Consider the following 24,507-nt stretch of genomic DNA (forward strand, 5'->3'; position numbering starts at 1 on the left):
ACTTTGCTGGACTGGCTAGCCAACTGGTCTGACATTAATCCTGTTGAGAGACTCTGGGCAAATACAGATGAGCTGAAGGCTGCTATCAGAGCAACCTGGGCTTTATAACACCCCAGCAGTGCCACAGACTGATTGGCTCCATGCCACATCATATAGATGTTGTAATTTGTGCAAAAGGAGCTCCAACCAATTACTGAGTGCATATATGAGCATAATCTTCCAGGTCTATGACTGTATTATATATTTTTTTAATTGATGTATTGTAATATTCTGATATTTTCAGATGGTGGGTTTTTGAGAGCTGTAAGCCACAATAAATATTAAAGAAAAAAATAAGTTTGTCAATAAGTTTTTGAGATGCACCAAGTTCTTTATATGAACATTTGCTGTGAAATTTTCACCCAACAATGATGGAACTTCTTGTTTTAATTGAAGGAGTATTTTGTTCCAAGGTTGAAGTAGATTTTCAGATACTTGATTTCCAATACAGTTTCATATCATTTAAAATTGATGCATAAATACAAAATGGCAAAAACCTTCACAGTTAAAAGCTGATAAATACAGAAATGTGCTAATAAGTGTGCCTCATAAGCCTAAGGAAATCAAAAAACAACCTTAACAAAATACATGTTTATTGATAACCTCTTAGCCCATTTGCATCTGTAGACAATGTTGTGACAGAAATATAAAACAGCATTACAGATAAATTTTCTCAAGGAATTAGGACACATGTTTCAAACAACGCTGCCCTTCATAATTATTGACAATCTCATATCAAAACATGTAAAAAGAGACAAGAACACTAATATCTGAACATGAAACAACCCGTTATTTCCCAGCTGTGCTCTGACACTTGTTTTGTGTTAAAACAGCCCATGAATTACTGAAATACTGATAAACTCATGTTATCACAGCTAGCACGAGTTCCAGTTTTGAAATATGCAGCAAGCTTTAAAAATCAACAAGATTTTGCTTTTCCATGAAAAAGTTAAGTAGAGGTCAAAGTTTCCGTCATCACCCTGAAGATTCTTAAAAACATTTCACTAGCTGACTAAGAACTGTTTTCATATATTTGTGTGTACGTATAAGACATTAATCTGTACCTCACAATTTTGATCATTTCACACAAATATAAAGATTGAACAGTGAAGTATTTATATTTGTACATGTCTTAGTCTTTTCTAGAAAAGCTGTGGAACTGAGAGCCATACAGTATAGAAACATCAAAAGTTGCACATTGCCACTTATGGGTAAGCAATGCAAGTCATAACTAGCCACTGAGAAAATACTGACAACATCCAAGAGATGAGAGCACAGATCAGTAACGGTCGTAATGTGGTCTCTGATGATGAGAGTTGTACCCCTGGTTGGAGCTTGGATGGCCTGACTGATACCCACTTCCATGGCCCCAGTGCCGATCTCCGTCTCTGTCTCTGTCTCTATCTCTATCTCTATCTCTGTCTCTATCTCTGTCTCTATCTCTGTCTCTGTCTCTGTCTCTATCTCTATCTCTATCTCTATCTCTATCTCCATCTCCATCTCTGCCCCTGTCCCGCTCTCTGTCTCTGTCTCTGTCTCTGTCCCGCCAGTGTTGCTGTCCATGATGGTCCCCTCTCCATCCCCGGTCTCTTCCCCAGCCCCTGTCTCCTCCCCAGCCTCGGCCTCGGCGCTCTCCCCACCCATGGCCTCCACGCCGATCTTGGTACCTAGAAGGAGATGAGAGTTCGGTCAACCTTTAACAACAACAAAAAACATGCATTCCAGGGGATATTAAAGACTAACACAGAGTATTAGAAAATCAGTTTGTAAAGGGGTCTTTTCCAGAAATTTTCATTCTAGCTGATGGGCTGACGGCATTATTTGATTTGTGGGAATTTCAAATCAAATACTGACAATTTGCTCATTTTACAAACTGCAGTTATTCATTTTTGCAAAAGGCCTTGTGAACTGATTTTTCCGGAGTGAAAGCATCTCGGATCACAAGGTTTCTTGAAACTGAGATAAAATGCTGTTGAACTTGAAGGTTAGAATTTAAGGTAAGCAGTGTTAATTTAATCATCTTAAAGTATGACTACAAATGTGAGTATACTACCTTTTTTCCCACGAGGAAGACAAGACTAGGACTAGCTAAAAATGGATCTTGGGGGGAAAAACTCTGACAAAAGTAAGTTTAGTTTTTGTCAATAAAACTAAAATGTAATACAGTTTTATTATAAATAAGCAATGTCTTGATGGACAAAGAGCTCTACCTTGGCCTCATCTGACCAAAGGACACGCTTCCAGTATGCATAATCTTTCTCCAGATGGTTCTTAGCATACTTAAGTCTGGCTTGAAGGCATCTCTTCTGCAGAAGTGGAGTTCTTCCATTCCAGTGCAAGGCTCTAGCTATCATCTTCTTTGAGACTACAATTCCTGACTTGCCCAAGTCATTCACTTGTGTCTTGGCAGATGTTCTGGGGTCACTAGTTTTCCTTCCAGTCTTTTAAATCTTTGGCTTCCTATCTCTGCCAGTTCTGTACTGTGTGGCTGTTTGGATTACTTGATTATACTTCTCACTATAGCTCTTGGTTCTTGACACTTGGGAACACAGTGATAATAACTTTGTATATCCTTCTCTTGATTTATGTGCCCCCCCCCCCCCCCCCCCCCAACTCTTAATTGATAACTTTGGTTTATATTTTCTTTAGTGAAAGCCCAAACCCTTAGTAAAGGTTTTATACTGTGTGTAAACTTGAAGATAACACTCAGTTTTTAACTTGATTTTACAAGCTTTTAGCATTACAAAGTTGAAGCACATCATTGCACAACAGTGGTTTGTGCTATGGCTCAACAAAAAGGTCAGTTTTAAAGAGGGTGATAACCCTGGTATTTTTTTTTTGTGCCAGGCATCCAAAATAAAACTAGGATGTTTGGAAAGCTCTGTTTCAAAAAGACCTTGATTAACAGCACTTGGGAAATACTTAAAAACTGTATTTTCTCGGAGGGGGGCTAATAATTCCGTCCTCATCTGTAGCATTTGCACGTCTATCCTTTTATACCATCCCTGCTTTATACCAAAATATTATGTCACATGTATTTATACTGACTTGCCATTTTACAGCTTAATGATAAATTACCTGTTATCTCTGCCTCTGTTGCCTCCTCCACGACTCCTCCAGTCCTCTACAATAGGCGGGGGGTCGGCGGGACGGCTGAGATACTGCTGGTACTCAGGGTCTTCTGATGTAAACCTGTGGGCAAACATCTCCTCGTAGCTCTGCGGTTTTTCCGTAGTCTCAGCCATACTGTTATAACAGATAAAGTGTGTCATAATAAAACATATCACGTGAAGGAGGAGCTCACATGTCTGTGCAAGTTTGTAGATTTTGTTTGAGCTGGCTATGCTACAAGCTACATTTCCACTCCAAACAATCAAACTAACTCAAGCTAACCGCACACAGAACATTGCAATAATATTTAATATTTTGTAAGAATTGATTTAAATACCTATTTACAGCACGAACTGTGTTAGCTTTTTAACAAAACACTAGTAATTAGTCGTGAAGCAACCATGGAAACAACTTGTCGGAAGTCCGTTGTCCAAATGAGTCCTCGGAAACGAACATGTTCTTCCAAGGGTTCCGGGAGCACGCGCACCTGAAAGTGATTGACAGCCGTTACCTGCCAGTTGGAAACAAAACCAACGGTTAATATAGATGCGTTTCATTTTTTTTGCTTTTATTTCAAGCGTTGGCTTGCAACCAATAGTTAAGAGACTTATTTAAAGCTAATGAGGCTAATTAGAGGCGAGGTAAAGCGAATTATATTGCCGTTATTTTGGCTTATTATTGAGAAAGTACCAGCGGTCTTAAAGCACTTTCATTAAACATGTAAGTACTCATACATTTAGTGGGCCAATACGCGTCGACGTTTGTTTTGTAACAGCAGACTTCTGTCATTAATTTCTGGTTAGTTTGTTGTGGTTTCGGTCCACTTTGTATGTATAAATCTCCGACAGAAACCGCAGACACCACAGGTTGAAAAAGTGTGGGTGGCTCTGGCATCAGCGTGAGCAGGTGGAAGCCGCTCCGTGTCGCTGCTGCTGCCCTTCACTGAAACACAATCCCATTGGGGAGGAAGAAACTCAGCGCAGCGAGCAAAGCAGTGAAACGCAAACATCAACTTAATTCATCAGTGCCGATTGTTTGAAGGCAGCGTGGAGGGAGCCAATCCGAAGTGGGATTAATGCTTTTGCGTGTGTAAAGAGGGAAAACAAACAAGCAGAGAGAAAAAACTTCCTGAGACGAGCGGGGTTCAGTGAGTCTGAGCTTGACTACCCGGTGAATCGAGTTTACGAAGAAGTGCTCTCACATTTCAGTTGTCTCTCAGCAGCAAGAGGACTTATTCGAAGCTGGTGGACGGGAAATGAACTCTTTGGACCACTAATCAACAGTGGACTTTGACACCGCTTTAAAACATCATTTCCCACTCAGCCAGCTGCCGATAGAGCTACATATAAACAGGAGTTGTTCCTCAAGTCCGCGGCAATGGGGTGAGTAATCCAGAAAGCGCTGCCCTTCAGAGCGCCTCTAATGACACCTGCACTGACTGACATGGTATGCGTGTGTGCGGTGAAAATACGGCAAAATACCTCCACAACTGTCCACTCTTTTACATGACAGTGCTCTGATTAAATTATGACTGGTTCCGTTGTTCCCAAATCATGCCTGTGTATGCTGGGAGATCAGGAAGATCCTAATTTACTCGTTTATGTACACAGTGTTGGCAGCATGGGAAGTGGTGTCTTTCTGAATTCAGGTTTTAAAAAACTTGATGCCAAATTCGCAATAAAGGGAATATTTATGATTTACTGGCATAATTTCACAACATATTAGTTTATTTTTTCTGTATAAACACCTTCTTTTGAGTCTGTAGGATTATGGTGTGAGAGGGTTATGATATGGAGGTGTCAGAGACAACACTGCCCACTAATGAGAGATGGTACTTCTGGGAGTTTTTTTTTTTTTTTTTATGTGTGTTGGTGTGTTTGTTATCCACAGGGCTGGAGGTAGTGTGGTGTACTCCCACAGTTGTTTACAGGGCACAGTGCATTATTTTGCCTTCATGGTGTTTGGTGGTGTGAATGTTGACTTTGTGGCTCTTTGCCATAGTTATGCAATCACACCAGCCCTTCTCACATCTACATTATATAAAATAATTTTCACTCTCTTTTACCAACTCTTTGACTTCAAATAGCTTTATTAACAGCTCAGTTCTATTGGGTTTGTTGCCTCTCTTTAAGTGATTTCTAAAAACTTTTTAAAAAAAAACTTTATTTGTTGTTATTTTTAAGAAATACAAAACACGCTGATAAAATGAAGGTCATGACATATAGGTTCCCTGCCCCCCCACCCTTACCCTTCAGGAGGCAACTAACAGGGTAAACATTCAAAACTATAGTAAAATATAAACCACCAGAATAAATGGATTCATACAATGATTGAATAAATGAGTATGTAAATTGAAAATCCAACATTAAATAGAAAAAAAGATGAAAATGATATTATAAAAAAATAAGTAATAGAACAAATTAAAAAAAAAAAATAAAAAAATAAACTGATTCTCAGATTTGTACTCACTGTGCAATATTACCAGATAATGAATGACACACCATGTCTCACAAGTTCCCCTAACTGAAATCTCATACATACAGTGGCCTGGTTTCTAAAAACTTTAACCCTTGTGTTGTCTAGGGGTCAAAATATCCCTTCTTAGTATGAATGAGCTTTTGATTTTGTTTCGTACGTATTATCTTATTGCATTGTCATCTAATATTGTTGTTCATAGACAGTATTACTGGGAGTGGTGGTTAAAAATGGGGGACAAGAATTGTAGCTGAATTCCTCATCGTACAGTAAGAAAACGCACAAAATCATTACATCACAAAAAGCTTGACTGTTCCCTTTAATAAAATGAGTTTAAAGCTAATTTCTGCACATATCATGCATCTTTACCCAACAAAATTCATGTTTACAACACTGCACTTACTCTTGCAATAATGATAATAATAATTATCCAGTAAAGAAAACAAGATAGGTGTGCCTGTACTAGAATAACAAGTGGTATCCAGTGACTTAAGTGCAGTCTTTCGGCACAGAGAAGAGTAAAAACCCTAATTCTAACTAAGTTTCTGATTGTTTCCTCATGCAAATAGATTTTGGGCTCAAATCCAGTGAAGCTCCTTTAGTTTAGGACTTACAGGGTGGGTCATTTTTAAAACTTAGGACAAGGGGAGTATTCAGAGCTTTAAGACAATACGAGGGTTAAGACACAATGACATATGTAGAAAATATTGTCAAAGGGTGACTAATCAAACGGAATTTGTGAGCAACAATAGGGTTAAAGGTGCCACACATGCCACAGTGTGTGTTTTTTTTTTTTCCATTGCAGACATAATGTGTAAGAAACCAGTTTGACAGTCCTGACTCCCTCTTAAGAGTTTAGCTCATTCATCCGGAAGGTTTGAAACTGAAGGGACTCGTTAGTTATGTCATGATCATGGCAAAGCGCACCAGCAGCAAGGCAAGGAGGTCACACCTTTTGACAGAGATGTGGCAACAAGTTTTATTTGTCTTGTTGCCTGGTTTCAGCGCGTGCCAAGTGCCACAGTTATCACATGACAGGTTTCATGGTGGCCTGTACCCACTAGGAACAAATTGCTTGGGGTTAGAAGTTCCAGTTTTTCTGAAATAAGCAATAATTTTCTTGATGAAGATGTCACAGTGAAAATTGCAAGTTGTCATATACTGCCACTTACTGTAAGTGGCCCGAAATGATTATATAATCATCTATTTATAAAATTGCAAATGACTAATATTCATTAAATTGACCATTTGTTCTACTGAATCATGGTTGGTCATTTTAAATGCCAGAAAATGGGGAGAAATGCTTGTGGCAACTTATCAATGCAGAGAGCAGCCACAAACTTTGAAATCCCAGAGTAATCAAACTTTAATCAAAAAAGAGTAAATCCTGCAGATATTCATATTTTATCTTAGACCTGCACAATATGAGAAAAAAAATATGATGTCCAAAAATATTGTTCACTTTTGCAGTAAAATACGACATGCAATTAAGAGCTCATAAAAGTGTCAGTATTAGCTTTAAGTGTATTTGTTTGCTACACCATGACGCTTTTATTCCACTATCAAATGGCACCAATTAACCTGAGGGTAGCTGATGGCTAGCTTGAGCATTATTTGACTGCATGAATAAGCATGCCTATATTTCACACATGAGAAAGCATGCCTATACTACACAGGTCTCCAATCATCAGGGCAAAATCACACATGCAGAGTGTGAAAACATTGTTTGCTTACATAAAATAATTTTCTTATTGATTTAGAGTTCAGCAATGCGTTAAAATGTCTTTTAAAAATATCAATGCATGCTCATTGGAACTGTAGCATTAGCCTAGTGCTAGCTCCATGGTAAAATTTCACCTCCTGGGCCTGGAATCCTATCAGCTTTGGAGCTGACTGAAGGAAAATTGTTGCAGATCTAAGCACTGATAATACTGTCTTAGTTCAATCAGCCCACCCACAATGTTAATATGGCAAAAAAATAACTACTTATAGCATTTTAAAAAGAGAGGGGGTTTAACAGCAAAAAATGACAAAAATATTTATTTTTGTTGCTGTAATAAATAATAGCGGGTTTTAGGTTTAAAATGAAAAGGTAAACATTCTTAAACTGAGGATGGACGACGTCTTAGTCAACCTCATGGACCCCTGGATGTTCATTGCAAATGATTATATTATGAGAATATATATATATATATATATATATATATATATATATATATATTTAATTTTTTTTTTTTTTTTTTTTTTTTTTTTGGGTGTGGTGGCATCTTGTCCATCACAGTTAGCCATGTCCTAAAGCCCTGGTTCCCAACATGGGGTCTGGGGCTCACAGGGGAGGTACCAAAGTTCTTGGGGGGGGGGGGTCTGCTCTGGGGCTGCCAAAATTAGATTTGGATATATAGACTAAAACCATGTCAAAACAGTTATTAAGTACTTTAAACAAATGTATTTTGATAAGAAAAGCATGCTTAGAATTTTTTTCAGGTTTTATTAGTGAAGCAATTAAAATCTTTGTTGATTTTCAAAGACAATGTGTCACTTTTCTTCTCACTTGGGTCCTTGGGGGGCTTCGCTTTTCTTAGGTACATGTAGCGGGGGCTCCAAGGAAAAATGGTTGGGAAACACTGGTCTAAAGCATACTCTGCTTGATTTACACTGAATGGGTGTAAAGTTTGGCAAAAACTGTAATCTAATATGAAACTTATGCTGTTAGGAAATTTCTAAATGAGGCTATAAATCAACTGAGAGTACATCAACTTTTTTCTCTGTCCCCTGACAGACTTCATTTTGGCAATCATTTTCACAGGCTATTGGAAAGAACAGGTGTATTGCTTCACCTTAGATACCAAGAGTCTTATTACAGCAAATTCTATATACGGTCTATTTTTGAAAATGTAGGTATGAACTTTACATTTTCATCTCCGTAGTCTTAGATTTCTGAAAGTAAAATGTTAATTTTGGTGCTCTAAAGCCCATGGGGATATTGTTAAATGTTAAATAGTCTTTTTTTTCCTAGGAAGCCCTTTGGATTACAGAAGTGTTTACTTATTTAAAAAGTTTAATCAAGGTCAATGGAAAGCCTATATGGAGAAATTGTTTGCCATGTTAAATTGCTCAAAATAATGGGTTGATTCTTTTCATATTCATCAAATCATTGTTTCTTTTACGGTACTTAATTTTATAAGCTTATTTATAATGAAAGTGAAGCCAAGGCTGATTCCACATGCGTGCATAATTCTGTTGCTCATTACTGCCTGATTACACTTTGTAATGATGTTGGGTGTCCTGTCCTAATCACCAGGTCAATAGAGATAGATTTGTGCGATGTGAATGTGTCTAACAGTGAGGACTATAGATTGTTGTGTTTTTCCTCAGGTGTCCTTTTGTCCCTCTTCACTCTGAGTAGTTATTAATTAACTATAAATCACGCAACATACCTTCAGTATGTTCTCCCTTTTCTACAGCGGGTCTCGTATTATGTGCACTATCTTTACCCTCCTGACCTTCACACATTTGCCATTGATCTCATTATTTCCACATGGTTTATACTCTCAGTGTATGCAGCATGCATAACAGAGATTTTCCAGTTGGTAGCTGAAGAGTTGAATTAAAACATGTTAGATAATGTTGATGATAGTGGGAAATGGTTGATTGTTGTATTTTTAAGTGCAGTTTTCAGCTGACATGCTGCTTCTCTGGACTGATTTCTACATAAAACTCAGACTGCCCTTAAGCAGAATTTTACAGAAGAATCTGTCATATAGAAGCAATGCAATCAGCAAATTGCTATTTAAAATACTCTGCTTGGATCAGTTCTAACACAGAGATAGATGATAATCTGCTGGCTGGCCAGGGACTGACCGCTGAAGGCTTAACACTCATTGATTAGGCTCACTACATGTGACGTAGCAGTGGGTCTCTTGGCTGCTGGGGCAGGAGGGTGACTAAGGCTGGAGGCCTAATCTGACTCTCTGCTCTCTGTCTGTGGCTGCAGGCTGCAGGCAAAGGTTGTTGGAGTGTATTAGGAGTAAAAGCAGGTCTTACTGTTTAAGAATTATGGGTAAATGAAAGGGGACAGACTGATGGCGGATTGGATGGCTCCTCACCAGATGGTTGAGGCCTAGGAGGCCATCTGCTGCCATGCTGTGCTTCTGTGGAGACTTCCTCACCTCCCTGTTCTCCGAGCACTCAGATTAAGTTGGACCATGAATCGTGCTGCCTTGGTGTGACGCAGGAGGACCTGCTGTGGTAGCTGGTTTGAATCTGGCTGGCTTCCTTTGTTGTATCGGATTCTGTTTGTCTCTCTACTACCATTCTGATGAGCTGTGCTGGCATGAAGTACAGCTCAGTGTACCGTATGGTGCCAAAACATTGGTGGTAATAATGAAGGTCACCTTTAATGAAGACAATAAAAAAGCACTAAAGAATAAAATGGTAAAAAGCTAACGAATGAAGAACTATGAAGAACTATGAACTATGACTACACAATAATAATACACTGCAATAACTGCTAGGCTCTGTGGTTCAACATAAAGTCTTAGTTATAATATAAAGAATGTGAGCATTAAATGCTAACAAAACACAAATGAAACATTTCAGTGGCTATTTCTTTGATGTTTCTTTAGGAATACAGTAAATTTTAGGGATGCATGATATAATCAGCATGATTGATTATTGGTATTGGCACATCTATAAATATTAGCCTGAATTAGGAATATCAATGTACAGACCTATGTCAGCTCAAGTCCTTTTCTTTGTTTATCTTTATTTCTTATACTTTAATGTGTGTTCTAAGAACTGAAGTTTGTTTCTGTCTTCATCCTTAAACTTTAAAGTGTTTCAAGGACTGAAGTTTTAGGTCTAAACTGCATTTATATATTGGATTAATATCAGTATTGGCTAAAATGAATTTGTTGTTATCCTAAAAACATCCAACATTGTGTATCCTTTGCAAATTTTGTCTTTTTTATGGCTCTGAAATAACTAAAAAAAGGATCAATTTAAAATTTAAATAGCCTCTTTTGAACTTTCATAAGACCTCATATTCACAGCAACATTTTAGGGATTCACAGGCTGTAAAAGTTCTACACAGCCTTTGTTAATGAAAGTTTGAATCGAAAGTTTTGTAAACTCAATATGCTGTGGTGGAAGTGCTGATTTAGACTAAAGTACAAGGCAATTTGACTTTCCACTTCAGACTGAATTAAGCTGCAGACAGCCCTCAAACCTTTAAGATTTTCAGGAGTTCTGCAAACATGCAACAAGAATTCAGTGGACCTAAGGCACAGATGTAACAATGTCATTGTGCAAGCAGCTTAATTAAAATTGCTCCCATTAGTTGCTAGATACAGTCTCTGTAGGGTCACTGCCCTTCTTTAACCTGTAGACATCATTAGAGCACCTTGTTTGTTCCCATAAAAGCCCAGGTGGGATCGCAGGTAGGATCCTGGAGAGCTTTCCTCTCCTGACGCGTTGCTCATTCACTCAGACAAAGTGTCGCTCTCACTAATAAGGTGGCTCCGCTCTCCAGCTGGCCTCGCAGGTAAAATGACACAGAGCCTACTCTTTGGTACGCTGACACATGAACAGGATTACAGCAGCTAATGAGAATTCAAGTAATTGAATTTCCTGTGTTCAAAAATGAATTCTGTTTGAAAGTTCACAACACATTTGTTTCTAATCTTTTATTCACAAACTACCGGAGTCACCAGTTCTGTGCACCTTGCGACCTAGATATGGGTGTCTTATTTTCCCTCTCTTGACAGATTTGGGAGAAGATGTTCTTTTGTTGCTTGGTGCTGCAGAAAAGCCAATTGAAACATAGTGTGTTGTTGTCTGCGCCTCCACAGAAAGTGAGGAAGGATAAGTGTCAGTATTTCCCCCTGCACTGTAAAGATTTGACAAGTGACTAATGCAGCTTTTGTCACTGAAATCCTTTGAAAATACAGAGCACTTAGAATTTCGTTTTAAAGACACTCTTTAAAAGTGTGTAAAATTGCTCCAGTAAGTTAAGCTTTGCTTTCCAAAATAAAAATAAAAATAACTCAGAAGATTGGAAACACATTTGTTTCCCCTGAGTAAGAAATTGTGTGTATTAAACACACATTCTGCAAGTCAAGGACAAACGGCGATAGAGAGATGTGCATCAAGATTGCTAGCTTTAGAGCAAGAGATTCAGTCCTCTGTGTTTGAACCTCAGCCAGACTTAGATTTGGTGTCTGCAACCAAAATCTGAATAGCAAATATATTAGAATGTTATGTAGCATCTCTGTTTATGTTGTTTATTAGCTTGTTAAGCCTGTACCCGGCAACAACTGACAGTGTAAGTGTTGGTGATACATGAAGTAATATCTGCAATTAGGACTGCACAATAAATCACAGTTTTATTGTTTTCACAGTATGAGCATTCTTAATAAACAAACTGCAAAAGTCTGGATTTAATACAGTGAGAAAATATGTTCTGTGGAAGCAAGCATTATGTTTTCATTCAGCATGTAGTATTTTACATTTTACTCATTGACTAGAGGCCTGAGTATTACAGCCATGCTCTCTTATACCACTTTGATGCAGCCAGATGAAGCTCCAACTATTTATCAGCTAACTTCTGATTAACTAGTGCTGATTTAATGATGAAACAATGCTTTAGGACCAGTTTGGGTTCAGGAAAAGCATTTTAAAGACAACTACAGCAAAACCAATATGTATTCCTTATTATTTTTTTTTCTATTAGTCATAATCTTATCACAATACTAAGTCATATTATTTCACTTCACATGTTTTGTAATATCTGTGGAGCCTGAGATAAAAATAGGCTTCGATGTAAAGTAATTGGATTATAATTGCACAATTCAAATGCTTTTCCCCATGTTTTAGTCTACATAGACTCACTGCATATGTTTGAAATCACTTGTATGATATAACTACAAGAAAAATTGAATTCAGCTCTATCTTATGGTTTTTCCTCCTTGGTAGACTGTGAAAGCAACAGGTCAGGTTTGCTATACTTATGCCATCTACTCTTAATCCAACCCTCATCTGCAATTGAGGTTGCAGGTTCCTTTGATAGTTTTGCTGTGTTTTGGATAATGACTGGTTTAACGTTTTTGGGATTTTCCATCTAGCTCTCCTAATGTGATTTAAATCTTAGATTTAGGTAAGTATAGAAACATTTACCTCTTCAAAAAGGTGTTTTAATATTATCACTGATAGACATGCCACAGAAGCATGTTTGTATTGATAAGGATGGATATTGAAAGTTGGCAAAACAGTGCATATTTAGTGTAAGGTTGGCTAGATAAAACACATGGTAAGTCTTAAAAGACTTATCATGTGTTTTATGACAACAATATCTCTATCACTTTAATCAGAGTTTCCCACAGAAGGACACTTAAACTAGGCATGAGATGCTTAAATAACCTCACTTTCCTTTAGAAATGTGTCACTTAATGTTCAGTAAAAATAGCACGTGAGCTGCTTCTGTGAAGGCTTTTTGTCCATGAGGTAGCATGTTGCAGCCGTTGTCCCAGAGTACAGGATGATATCGTCAGCAAGCAGCTGTGGAAAGATCTTTAGACATTGTTATTGTTGTTGGTTTTTTTTCCTTTACATGCAGTGGAAGAGCCACAGGCCAGACTTGAACCTGGTTTGCCCGCATACACACGGTGCAACCTAACCACTTGGCCATCTACTCCCTAGAAAGCCTCATTTTAAGCTTGAGCTGCCACTCCTCAAACAGCACTTTTACTTTAGGCATATATGAGTTGATGTCTCTGTCTTGTGATTGGGAGGTGATTATATGTAGATAAAAAAAGAAAAAAATAGGGTTGGATGTAAATATACCTGGGTGGCCCACCTAAGTATCATCTGTGTGTGGGAAACACAGTTCACAACAATGGTATAAGTACCAAAACTTAAAAACAACTATTTTACAAGATCAGTCTGTAAGAGAGGAATGAATTTGTCAGATATTGCAGGCAAACGTCTGCACACACCTTCTTAGCTGCACAAAAATTGGGGTTTGGGTATAGAGGTTACTCAGAATTGTGTGCCTAGAACGTCTGTTTGTGGTGTTGGTATCAAACCAGGCATCAATACTGTTTTTTTAAAAAGTATCATGTCAAAGTTTAAATTCTAAAATCCCGACAACCCTAATTTAGGGAATTGCAGCTTTAAAGTAAATGTTGTAGCCCTTTGAATATCTTGCTGTCATGCCGCTCTTATATTGGGGAATCTAGTCTTTTGGAAATTGACACAACAAAGCTGTAAGAGGCACACTTATGTATTAGGTACCCACAGGCTTGTCAGTGTGCATAAAAGACTGTTAATACTCCCAAAGCTGTGCCCTTTTTTTATAAGACTATTGGCTGCACAGTTTGTTTTCATCAGGTCATTGAAAATAATGTGATACACTTTTAAATTGCAGTGTTGGTACAGGTTTATTGTTTTGCCTAAAAAGGGTTCAAGGGGGCTAAATATATTTCTGAGCAGGCCAATGACCCAGCAAAGTCCCACTGTCAGAGATGATGTCTCACTAATGAACAGATCCTATTATGGTGTTACTAGGCCTGTGGGTCTGCAGCCACTACTACCTGCATGTACAGTTGACTTGTTTATTCCTCCTCAAGCTATTTCCCTCTCCAAACAGTAAAACCAAGCTGTTGTGTCTTTATGCAGTTTTTCTGCTGACCTATTTAGAGAAAGAGTGGACATATCTAAAATGATACGAGTTTAAGCATGCTTTCATGGACCATTTAGGGCAAGCTACCCCTGAAATCTCACTTGGTAAGGGAGATTTCAGGGACTGAGGTAAGGTGTGATGTCAAAAGGACACAGATGTTAAGATGCTGGGATGGCATTTTTCCATTGCACAATGCTTCCTTTAGTTCAACATATTCACAATATCAACAGAACAGCAAAACAAACTAGTGAACAGAATACATAATGAAGCAGTTTCATTAGTTGCATGGAGATTGTACTGGTCATGTGTATCCAGTCTGTGGTCGTGCAGTGATTGCTGAATATGAACATCACCACCCCCTTCCCTCTTGCTTGGGGTGAATATTTTTCAGAATTACCTACTGCATTCTCACATCAAATCACATCTAGCCTTGCAAAGCCAATAGATTGGCCAGATTCCATGTCTGTCATCTGGCGGATCCACCTCGCAAAGCTTTAAGCTTAATTGCTCCCTAGTCAGTGAATGACTTGACCAGTGAGTGCCATTTGTGGGGAACGAGACAGCAGTTGCAGGTGTGGTTTAGTCTTACTGCAAGCTGGAAAACAATGGCAGCAAGGGAAGAGATGAGTGTAAAATTCTGATAACAGCTTGGTACCAGTTACAACACATCTGATACCTACTGCATTGAATTAAAAGACGATTTTGGTGCTTTAATTTGATACCTCGCCACCTTAATGCGGTCCCTCAAAACACAGCAGAGAATGAACATCTTTTCAATGTTTTATTGTCCTGAGCAATGTCTCTGCTCTGCTTGAATGTTCCTACCAAGGATGCATTTATTATGTCTCTGATGCAGCACCAGTATGAATTTTGATTGAGCATCTTACGCTCTTTAAGAAGTTACACCTGTTTCCTTTACTTCCATTTCCTTTTTAAGATGTATCTGAATCCATCATACTAATGCAGTTTTTGTTCAGCCACCAACTTTTAACATGCTGTTTCTCTCAAAAGTATCCATTCGCCACTGGTTAGGCACTGGCACCTCTTAAAAATGCATCCATTTTGCACTGGTATCAAAAAAAACAAACAATACCAAAACAATAGTGTGGATATAGCTATAGTTTTATGCAGTCCTCTCTTCAGCAGCAGCACACTCCTACCATGTCATATGTTCTGTTGCTCTGATTGGTTCGTAGTGAATGTGACAGAACATTCATCCAGTCACCCTCAATGATTTTTGTTTGGAAGGATCCGCCTATCCCAAACACAGTCTATGAGCTGCTACCCTGATGGATATGAGATGTATCCCATACCAGGGATTTGTGAAATGGTCTATCTACCATGTCAGGTTAGCTCATATTAACTACTTAAGAAAGAAAAATTACAAGGGAATTTGCCTGAAGTTTTTCAGCCAAAGTTAGAGTGAAAAAAATTGGTGGTTTGCATTTACACATGCAGATCACCCTCAAAACTTCAGGATTCTTCAAGATTTTAAGGAGTTAAGTGATGTTGTAAAAGCATCAATAGAGTTGTCTGGTTTTTTTTACATAAAAGTATCTGTGTGAGTGTGTTGAGGGATTTCCAAAGCCAGTAAAATAACACAGTATGCTGTTCAACAGGCTACAACGCTTGTTTGAGTTTTGATGTATAACCAGAGAATACTTCACCTCAGATATCGCATAACTTATCAATATCTCTACCCTGACAGGTGTCTGGTTCACTTGGGCAAAGTAGTGGGTGACTGTGACTGATGAGGAAAGTTTGTTTCAGGAATGAGACCGGAGTGGATTCTTAGACTCAGGAATCTAAACAGGGCTGTTCTCCCACTCCCACCTGAATTCCACAGGTGTAGCATGGCTCAAACGCAGTGTGACTTGCATGTAAATCAGCAGTCATACTCTGCTGTTGCTGCTCAGAATTCATCTTAATACAATGATTATTCCATTCTCAGCAAACTTGGGTTGTGTGTAGGCTAACTTTTCACAGGATTTTAGAGACCAAGAGGCACACAGGCTTAGTCGTGCATCACTGACAATATCACGGCTATATATTTTATGTACGGAAGTAATGCAATTATTTGGCATCCTCTCCTGGCATAAATGCTGTTGCGTATCTGATTTTATATATGCTCTTAACTGTTTGTGAAGTCAGTTTATTATATAAAATACAGAGCTTTCCTAACATTTGGAATAAGTCCTCTGTTGTTTGTCATTTAGACTTTAGCTGGCTCATCGCTCGATTGCTGCATCATGAGTGTGGATTGGCCTGTAGTGGATGTGTAGGTGTACGTAGGCATAGACAGTGCAGACTTACTCAAACCTACTGTCCCCATGGTACACACACAAAAAGGCACACACACCTGTAAATTATTTAGATATACCAGATGGGGACGGAGCACTCAACAGTCAGTGGGACAACAATTCAGTCCTGAAAAGTCAAATTCTGCCCTCCAAAAGTCCCAAACGTTTTTGTCTTCGTTTTTATCCAGTAAATCAATCAGCCTAATGCTTTTTATCTGGGAAAAGCAGATCACTGGATTCCACCGACAGTTTGTGTGAGTGCATCCATGTGTTCAGCTGTGGCCTTTTGCTTCTCTTTTCCTGCCAGTGCTAGCTGGCTCCAGACACTGCCACTGCAAAGGTCAGCGTGTGTGTGTTTGTGTATGTGTGTGTTTGTTGCTGTGTGGCTGTGTGTGTAAAGCGACAACAGTGATCTGTATAATGGGTTTTGTTGTTCCCAAAGCAGATGAAGACTGAGATTAGGCTTAAAGGGGGCTGTGAATTTATTAGGCTTTCATTTCTGTGAGAACCATAATCCCAATGGAAGTAAAAGCTTTATTAGCTCATGAATTTTTCTCTGCCTGCTGGTCTTTCCGTCTGACATTTTTTCATCAGGATCTCATAGAAACCTGAATGTTCTCTTGACAACTGCCTGCTGCCAGCTGCTGTAAAGCACTGCAACAACAATAATGGCACAGTTTGTTCTCTGTTAAAGAAAATGTAACTCTCACTTTACAGAGGAGATTTTTATTCATGTTGCTGCCAACTAATACAGTCAAGAGCTTGGTAGCCTGTCTTTTTTTACAAACACAAAAATAGCAACATCCTGATGGTAATTTTTAAGCATAATTTCAGAGATATTGGATTTTTTGCTGGTATCCATATGCTGATATTTCCAAACTAATTTTGGCCAATACCAATATACCGGCCTTTTTATTTTTATCTCTTAGAATTAACCTTATTTTAAACGTCTATTTGTTTTAGAAACAGACATACAACAAGAAAAACAATGAGATAGATGCATTCTTTTTCAGATTGTTTTCTTTTAAGATTATTTCTTTGGCTTTTGCCTGTATTCCTATTGGACATTAGAAGAGTGACGGGAAATATGGGGATAGTGGGAGAAGACGGGCATCAAACAGCGCCTGGAGACTAGGAATTGATCCTGTGACTGGTGCGTCGAGGACTACAGCCTTTCTCTAACAACTGAGCTAAACCGCCACCCTGCTAAGTAGATTTTTAGCTTTAACAGTAAACTTTCTTTGACCTGTTGTGATCTCTGTAGAGCGCAAATAAAGTGACTATTTTTAATGAAGCTTATGATAAATTCTTCATATTAAACAACAGTTTTGTGAGGTGTTTCCCTGAGACATTCTTGAAATGCACTCGTCACACGTGCGAAAATGTAAACTAGCTGTAGTTTGGATCTTAAACTTTAGTTAGAAAAAGGGTTAGACCAATAATTGGCCTGACAGATTATTGAGGCAGATATTTAGCATTTGGCCGATTGTCAGTACTGGCATTTCATTTTACAGATAATCGATAAAGTTGATTGATCAGAAGGCTTTGGTTCCACTGCAAAGTGCGTCTTCCCCTCTGATTTTATTCTTACTCTCAATAGTCTCACAAAACGTTCTGTATACAACACAGTCTGATAGGCTAGATGTCACATGAATTAGCCAATCAACTCTTAATCCAAGGTGCCACTCACTGAGTGTATGGCATCACCTCCTGTTTTCATGCTGCTACTGTGTTGCTCTGTGCTGTTTCCCATGCTGATAGAGCTAGGTCTAAAATGTTTTTTTTGCCTGCATTTTTTGATGATGCAATTTGCAAAATTGAGTTCATTTTATAAGTCATAATAAATGCATATCAGTTCTAAATATTGTTTTTTTTCATGAGCTACTAATAAGCTGTATTGGCCCTGAAAAACTACTTTACTACTTTACTTTACTACTTTACTTTACTTACTACACTTTAACATTCAACAAAATGATGATGCAATTTTTTTTTTGGCTGCGGTTTGATACTTAACTAGATATTTAAAAATTCTGCTAATATGTGTGGCCAATATGACAGCTGGAAATGTCTGCAGAAATCTTTATATGTGCAGTGCAGATACCAGTAATCAACTTTTAAAGCCATTCTTCTCCAGTGTTGTGCTGGTGCATTTCTGCACTGTGTTTTTGTCATAACAAGCAAAATGTGAATGTACGTACTGTGCTGTCTAGCTCAGCTCCCCTTTGCTTGCTTCACACATTTTACACAAACTCTCAAAGGAACCAAACATCCAGCCAAGAAAGCAAAGTAAAAGTCTCAAGTAATGCACAATATTATAGGCATGACATCAGTATCTGCAGATATTAGCTTAAAAAGGGAAATATCGTATCAGCAGATATGATCATTTCTGTTTGTATTTTCAGCCAAGACATTGGCCACATTTATCAGTAGTATTATTTTATACCTTAAGTATCAGCAAAATGTACAACTCTACCGTGAGGTATAAGAGCCCCCTTTTTATAGTTAAAACATCCTCCACTCTTTTGGGAGGATCCGCAAGATTTTGGAATGAGTGTTTCTGTGGAAATTTGTGCCCATTCATCCTGTAGCGATTTATGAGGTCAGACCAGTGTGAATTTTGTCGACTAAAACTATGACTAGATTTGTTCGTCAGTAGCATTTTTCCATCACAAAAATAGACTAAGACTAACCAAAAATAGATCTTTGAAAATTTGATGACATTTCATGAACCTTCTAGCAAAGGTGGCATCTATCACAGTATTATGCTTAAAGTCACTGAGCTCTTCACAACAGCCTGTTTTGGATCACAAATGTTTTCAGATGGAGACTGCATGGCTAGGTGCTTCATTTTAAACACCTGTGGCAACAGGTCTAATTGCAACACCTGAATTCAATAATTAACAGGTGTGTCCATTTTGTGTACAGTGTATTGGCAGAAGTTAGTTTTGAAATTTTGTGCACACCTGGTCTCAAGAGCTGACAAAGCCTAGAAAGATTAAACTAATGTTTTGGGAAGTTTGAGACGCATCTCTCATGAATCAAATATTGCTTCCCTGATGTCTGAAAATGACATTCATTCTTTAGACCCTGATCTGGCTGCTTTTGACTGAGACTACAAAAGTCTTACAAGAAGTTAACTATCGTCATAAGTATTGTCAAGAGTAAAGAAGAGCGAGAGGAGAAGCCAAACTAAAGATCTAACTATTCAATCTTCTTTTTCCTCTTTTTCCTTTTCATTTGATGGGGCAGTGCATTAAAAACAGTCATGAGAATGTGAAAACGAAGGTCACATTGTTATGACTGAATCAAAACCAGAGAAGTGTTTTACCAACTTTTCCAGTGAATAGACCGCTACATTCATTGGAGTGCACAAGCACGGCACAATGGAACTTGATGGCTCAAAAAAGAGATATGGAGCAGCAAATCAACCTGACACGCCAGATGGATTTGTTTCACACATCCATCTGGGAAAGCTTCAGTAGGAAACGTTTGAGAAAAAGCAGAGGCTTTGAAAAAAATTCGAAGTGCCATTGGGTGAACATTCTGTCAGTCACATCTCTACGGGCCAATCAGAGCAGCAAAACACGAGGCGTAGCCACTATCGAGCTGAGCGTGCGCAGCTACTGAGGAATTACGCGAAACATGGCAACTATAGACATGTAAGTACTCGACTTTTGTCGTTTTTGAAAAGAAAACAACTCACTGCTGTTCTTTGTTCTTCTTTTAACGAAGAAATGTCATCAAGTTCTGATAAACCTGGTGCTTGAACAGCATCCACGCTAATCTCTTCCTCCGTAACTGCACCAGCTCTTGCTGTTGCTTGTTTACATCACGACTCTGTTGCACCTGAAAATACTGCCCCTCATTGCTGATTGGTCCTGTCACTTTCTAACTGGGCCCAAACGGTTCAGATGGGAGCTTTGAAAGATGGATTCGTCAGTGAAAAACAAGGAAATCGGCTTATCCATCTGCTTTGCAAGGTTAGCATCAAATAGAATACTCTACTTAGACTGCAACATAAAAAACATCCTCATTTCACAAGTCATACCTCACAATGTGTGATGTATTCCTGTATTTCTCACTAATGTAAGCAAACGTAATGTTTTAAGAGTTGCAGTATGCAGTGTGCTCCCATTTAACCTCAGCCTGTCTGAAAGCCACATTCACGTCACTTTATAATTTCCATCAAGCTTCTTTCCATTTATCTCCCCCATATTCTTCATCTGCATCCGTTATTACGTTCTTGAAGTGCCCTCTGACCCCTCTTATTCTGCCACTCCACTTAATTATTTCTCACTCTTGGAACTTTGAAGCAGAGCATCTAGACCACTTGCACTCACTTTTGAAATCAGAACTTGTTGAGGATAATTTGAATGTGTTGGAATTGTTCCCCCTGGAACTCTGCTAGTAAAGGGAAACTGCTTTTTTCCACAATCAGCAGTGGTGTTCTTGCGGTGTCAAATGGGAGTAAAGGTTGAAATTGAGTATGCATGCTGTACATGTCATCTGCATGCAGAAATGGTTAGGTAATGACATCCTGGACTTGAACAAAATACCATAAATATCCTGTTATGGATGTTGATAAAGTGAGAAATGTAGGGATGTGCACATACATTTTCCTCTAGGACAATTGCAGTAGCTGGGAAAATTTCAAGTGGTCAGAGCTGGATTAAACATGTCTACCTTTCCTGTCTTAGCCATCTATGACACTTACAGATAAGGTTAATCTCACTTGCAAAATCAGCATTTTCGAACTTAAGTGTATGGTATGTATTCATACAATTACACTTTAACAGAAAACACATAGCCTTCAAAGAAAAGTATTTTCTGAAAATATGTTGCAACAACTTAAAACACTTGACATCGGGGTCATGGCCGTGGTTTTCAGTGTATGTATAAGTGACAAAGGAGGGAGGTAAATGAGTTCATAGAGGACAATGTGTCTGTGTGTTTGTCATTAAGAGGAGGGACATCCTCTGCTGTGTTCTTTAGCCTGAAGTCATTTACATGTAGCCTGCGGTCTGATATTGCTGCTTCACCCCTTCAGATAAAGATTTTAAGAATGATATGAGCAGCAAGCCTCTTTCTAGACGACAGATTACTTTGCCCTCTAAAACATGACTCCCTTGCATCTTGGGTGTCATGTTTCTCAATAAAGCTGTAGTTTTCTTAATACAGCTCACTCTTCAAGGATTTAGTTGTATTATTATTATTATTATTATACCATTGGCATCAATGTCTTTAAGATGCCTTTATAGATCTGATGGTACTTGTTGCAGTCATTGCTATGCTGTTGTTAGAGGAACATTGACTACTGGCTTTGAATTTCCTGGTTTCACTTAGTTTCACATATTCTTTAGAGCCAAAAACAAGACTTTGTTTAAGGATTTATTCAGCCAGAGTTAAAAAGTAATGCTGAATTGTGATTTTTTTATTGTTGAAAACTTAGCACAAAACTCTATTGTTGTTGAATTTGTGATTAGAGAATAACTCTAGGGTGTGAAGTAGGCTCAAAAGTTTAGTCAAGCAGGGGAATTTATTTAGTTTAATCTGAGCACACTCAATAAAGAAACAGTAGTAACATAATGGGATTCAGTATTTGGGTAAGTCAAGAAGAGTGCAGATAAAGTCAACAAAGCAGTAAACAGTTCTTTATCTCTCATCTGGCTGGGTTACATTGAAGTACACTGGACTATTTTAATCAGTAGAGTCTTAAGAAATGTTTTTAATTTTACAAGTTTGGAAAAAAGAAATGTGAAATGTCTCTTTGGCAGATTGACTCCATCATGATATATTCACGCACTCAAAAGGGTAGTGAGGCCAACAGTGGAGTAGGAAACCCCCTAATTGAGAGAATACTAGTGGTGATAAAAGGATGCAAGATGATATGCAGAGTGGACTTGAGGACCTGGACCTTGACACTGATGGGCTGGGGTGTGAAGGAGAATCACATGATCACACAGACACACTGCAGAGGAGGGAGAATGGATGTTAAAGTATGGAAGAATGATTAGACAGGAGAGTCATGGCAGAGTAGGATGGTTTAGAATTAAAGTGAACATACGGGCATAACCAGCTGATTACCTGAGCAGGAAAACAGAAGGAGCTTCTGTAAAGGGAGGTCATTAAAGTAGTATAGTCTTCCTGCTTGAATTTACGCTATGCCTTATAATTAACATTTGAGTATATGGTTCGACCAGTATTGGCCTGGCTGATAATCAGGGCAGGTATCCTGCACTTGGGTTATTTTGTGTAACCATTTAGAACATTTAGTGACAGTGATTGCCAATTTGTTCAGTTAAAAGCAAACTTCTTTGGCTCTGCTGCATGTGGTGTCTTCCCCTTTTGTTCTGTTTTCACTGTCCAGTCTCACTTATGTCCCGTTCACATCTGACTGTCCAGACATCATATGAGTAATAGCCATATTTATCTTTATTAATTACTCATGAAATAGTCCAATTTTTTGAATGACATGTCCACATCCTATCATGTATTGTAAATGTAAAATTGAAATTACTGACACTTTCATTTTTACTTTAAATAATAATCAGTTACAGGTCTCATGGTCTATTAATAATTGCTATCAGTAACATCCATGAAAAATGAATAACGGTAGACTCCTAATGATAAATGCCAGTTTTGATTTTATAGATTCTAATTGTTTCATTTGCTTAATATTCAAATTAACAAAATGAAAAATGTTGGCCTTTTCATTGCAAAAATATAGACATTCCTGTCAGAAATGTGTTTGTTGAAAGTACATAAGCAAGTAGGAATGGTTCTTTTTGGCATGGGGAGGACCCTTGTTTAAACAGCAAGTCTTTAAAGCTCTAGGAGGTAACCGTCTTGCATGCATTTTGTGTTCAGGGAAAATAATGAGTTCAAAAAAGTGCACAGGCTCAAACAAACACTCGGTCTGCGTTACTGTCACCTTTGAGAGGGGAGCGGGTGTTGATGTGCTAATGGCTTTGGGTTGCTGTAAGGATTGAGGGTGTGTGTTACATTATCACCTGCCTGTCTGTGCTGAGACTCTCAGGACTCTGCACCTCTGGCGGGACGGCACAGTGTCCCTTCAGATTCGATGTGACGGAGAAATGCTGAAAACTCCATCTTACTTGGTTAAATGTTGTGAAATGTAGCACTTTGCTTGGTGGATATCATCTCTGTTTGTATTTGCACATTGTGTGTTCTCTCTGCAGTGGTCTTTGTCTCATGTTGTCCCTCTCCTCTGTCCTCCAGGGAGCAGCCGATCTATACCACCAGGGCCCATGTCTTCCAAATTGACCAGGCCACCAAGAGGAACTGGGTCCCTGCTAGCAAGCAGGCAGTCACTGTCTCCTATTTTTACGACAGCACACGCAACAGCTACCGCATCATCAGTGTGGATGGATCCAAGGTATATGTGGGCATGTATACCGTGTTTCCGTGTAGAGCTGTATCAGAGCAAGATAATGGGAAGCATTAAAATGCTCTCAGGAGAGATGGATGTGGAAGAGCACTCAAAGCTGCAACTGAACAAAAGGAATTATGAAGCATATAAATGTGACGTGCAGCTTCAACTTAACATGCAGTCATGTGAGCCCACTTTACCTTTTAAGCATAAGCCATGAAATAGTCTAGGAAAAAGTGCATTAAGAAATTACACAGGAATGTAGCAGATGTATGCTTAGCCAAAGGGTGATACTGATGTTTTTTTCACCATTTTTTTCATCTTTGACCACAACACATTTCAGAGTTTGTTGAAAAGGTAAAATCTTCTGTCGAATAATGAATCTTTTCTCTGAATCAGCCATTACTTATGCTACATACAAGTGCTAAATTGATGTGACACAAACTAACCTTGCAAAGCAGATGGATTTGCCGACCTCCATGACTGTCATCAGGCAAATCCATCTTGCAGAGCTC

The 24,507-nt window shown here is 38.5% G+C and overlaps 2 protein-coding genes across 4 annotated transcripts in view; one reads left to right on the forward strand and one right to left on the reverse strand.

The window, feature by feature from the left end:
• Window positions 1-615: 615 nt before the first annotated feature.
• LOC121509872 (serine/threonine-protein kinase prpf4B-like) lies at window positions 616-3,593 on the reverse strand. The gene is made up of 3 exons (XM_041787639.1): window positions 3,488-3,593; window positions 3,118-3,285; window positions 616-1,706 (listed from the first exon to the last, which is right to left on the reverse strand). The coding sequence occupies exons 2-3, from the start codon at window positions 3,282-3,284 to the stop codon at window positions 1,319-1,321; spliced, it is 555 nt and encodes a 184-aa protein (XP_041643573.1). The 5' UTR covers window position 3,285; window positions 3,488-3,593; the 3' UTR covers window positions 616-1,318.
• A 69-nt stretch (window positions 3,594-3,662) lies between these two features.
• The window catches only part of homer2 (homer scaffold protein 2), a 49,939-nt gene continuing 29,094 nt past the window's right edge, over window positions 3,663-24,507 (forward strand). The window contains exons 1-2 of one of the 3 annotated variants that reach the window (XM_041787615.1): window positions 3,663-3,870; window positions 23,842-23,998. In XM_041787615.1, coding sequence (XP_041643549.1) covers window positions 3,869-3,870; window positions 23,842-23,998 — 159 coding nt within the window. In that variant the 5' untranslated portion in view covers window positions 3,663-3,868. Of the gene's footprint in view, window positions 4,533-23,841; window positions 23,999-24,507 lie in introns of all 3 variants that reach the window. The other 2 variants (XM_041787606.1, XM_041787624.1) reach the window with 2 other exon arrangements.

The sequence above is a fragment of the Cheilinus undulatus genome, linkage group 1 (assembly GCF_018320785.1).
Source record: "Cheilinus undulatus linkage group 1, ASM1832078v1, whole genome shotgun sequence".
NCBI classification, from domain to species: Eukaryota; Metazoa; Chordata; class Actinopteri; order Labriformes; family Labridae; genus Cheilinus; species Cheilinus undulatus.